The sequence below is a fragment of the Perkinsus marinus genome (genome assembly GCF_000006405.1).
Source record: "Perkinsus marinus ATCC 50983 genomic scaffold scf_1104296975428, whole genome shotgun sequence".
Classification (NCBI taxonomy): Eukaryota; Perkinsozoa; order Perkinsida; family Perkinsidae; genus Perkinsus; species Perkinsus marinus.
Window position 1 is genome coordinate 184,514 of NW_003200804.1, and position 1,407 is coordinate 185,920.

General features: G+C 52.4%; 1 protein-coding gene across 1 annotated transcript in view; it reads right to left on the reverse strand.

Moving 5' to 3' along the window:
* The window catches only part of Pmar_PMAR013708 (DEAD box RNA helicase, putative), a gene marked incomplete at both ends in the record, with an annotated part of 1,744 nt that overhangs the window by 181 nt on the left and 156 nt on the right, over positions 1-1,407 (reverse strand). Inside the window, 10 exons of the mRNA XM_002765596.1 lie at positions 1-61; positions 102-213; positions 256-356; positions 401-544; positions 592-689; positions 738-801; positions 854-940; positions 1,026-1,161; positions 1,208-1,291; positions 1,336-1,407. The exon at positions 1,336-1,407 is cut by the window's right edge and continues 4 nt beyond it. Of these exons, the coding sequence (XP_002765642.1) occupies positions 1-61; positions 102-213; positions 256-356; positions 401-544; positions 592-689; positions 738-801; positions 854-940; positions 1,026-1,161; positions 1,208-1,291; positions 1,336-1,407 (959 nt within the window). The remainder of the gene's footprint in view (positions 62-101; positions 214-255; positions 357-400; positions 545-591; positions 690-737; positions 802-853; positions 941-1,025; positions 1,162-1,207; positions 1,292-1,335) is intronic.

Sequence of the window (1,407 nt, forward strand, 5' to 3'; positions counted from 1 at the left end):
CTTCTCTTGTAGCGACATGGCGCTTCCTCATTGACCTCAGGGAACTCCTCCATCTTCTTGCCTGCCATCGTCATTAACGTTTCCATTGCGAGAGACTTCACCTTGTTTATTCTCGATCCTCTGGAAGGGCTCAATATCATACTGAGTGACCAAGGTCACCGAGCGGCCAGTCCGACCAGCCCGTGCAGTACGCCCCACTCGGTGGATATACTCCTGCGACAGAAACTACCGTGGACTCGCCCGAACAGGCAGTACCTCAGGGTTCTTGGGCACGTCGAAGTTGATGACGACATCTACACTAGGAATGTCCAAGCCTCTCGCTGCTACATCTGTTGCTACGAGGATCGATCGCGTGCCTGCAGTGAATTCATCACGACGATATAACAGTAAGATTCCTTACCAGCCCGGAACTGGTTGAGGGCTCCAAGGCGATGAGTCTGCGTCATCTTGCCATGTAGGCATACACAGTTGTGGCCGAGGTGCCTCAGAGTAGTGGCCATCCGCTGGGCATTAAGACAGGTGTCAACGAAGATCATCACAGTACCTGACCGTAAGATAGAGACTATGGTGGACCTGAGTGCGGGAGCGTACTGAGTTTGAAGTGAGCTAGGAGGGCCGCCAAATAGGCATGCTTATGCTTGTGGGGCACGAACATGTAGTTTTGAACCAAACCTTTGGCCACGTCGAACCTGGAAGAGACATTTCCACGACAGTTCAGGTTGGAGTCTGGATGCTACTTCCGTGCAACTTCGCACTTGACAGGCCTGGTAAGAGACGCCCGTTGTAGTTGTGAAACTTTATCTGACCGACAGAGAGCCATGAGGCCCTTCCCATTGCGAAAGGGCGGTCGTACTGGTCATAGTCGCGGAAAAGAGGAAGGTTTGTCGATCTCGAGGACACGACTGGACGATCTTATTGAGGGCGTCCTCGAAGTCCATACCTGGTGCAGATCTCACTCGAAGCTGGTGGGGATGTCAATTGCAATTCGAGAAGACTTCGCGCGAGTGTGGTATGATCCCTACTACCCAGGAGCCTATCAGCTTCGTCCATGACCAAGAACTTGATAGTTTTCAAGTGGAAGCCCTTGGTGTTCTCTAGATGGTCAACTAGGCGACCAGGTGATGCCACTATAATATGAGGCTTCTTAGAGAGGGACATAGCCTTATACAAGGGAAATACTAATGACCTTCAGCCCAATGGTCCTCACCTGTGTGACCATGTCGAGACCACCAACGATGGTGGCAGTAGTGAGGTTAATGCTGGCACCAAGACCTTCGAACTGCTGGCCAGTCTAAGCACTTACACTTAGTCCGGCTGGTATTGGAAGCCTTTTACCTGCACGCAGAGCTCTCGAGTGGGGGCGAGTACGCAGGCCCAGGTTAGTTTCCGATGAGGAGCCGCATCGAG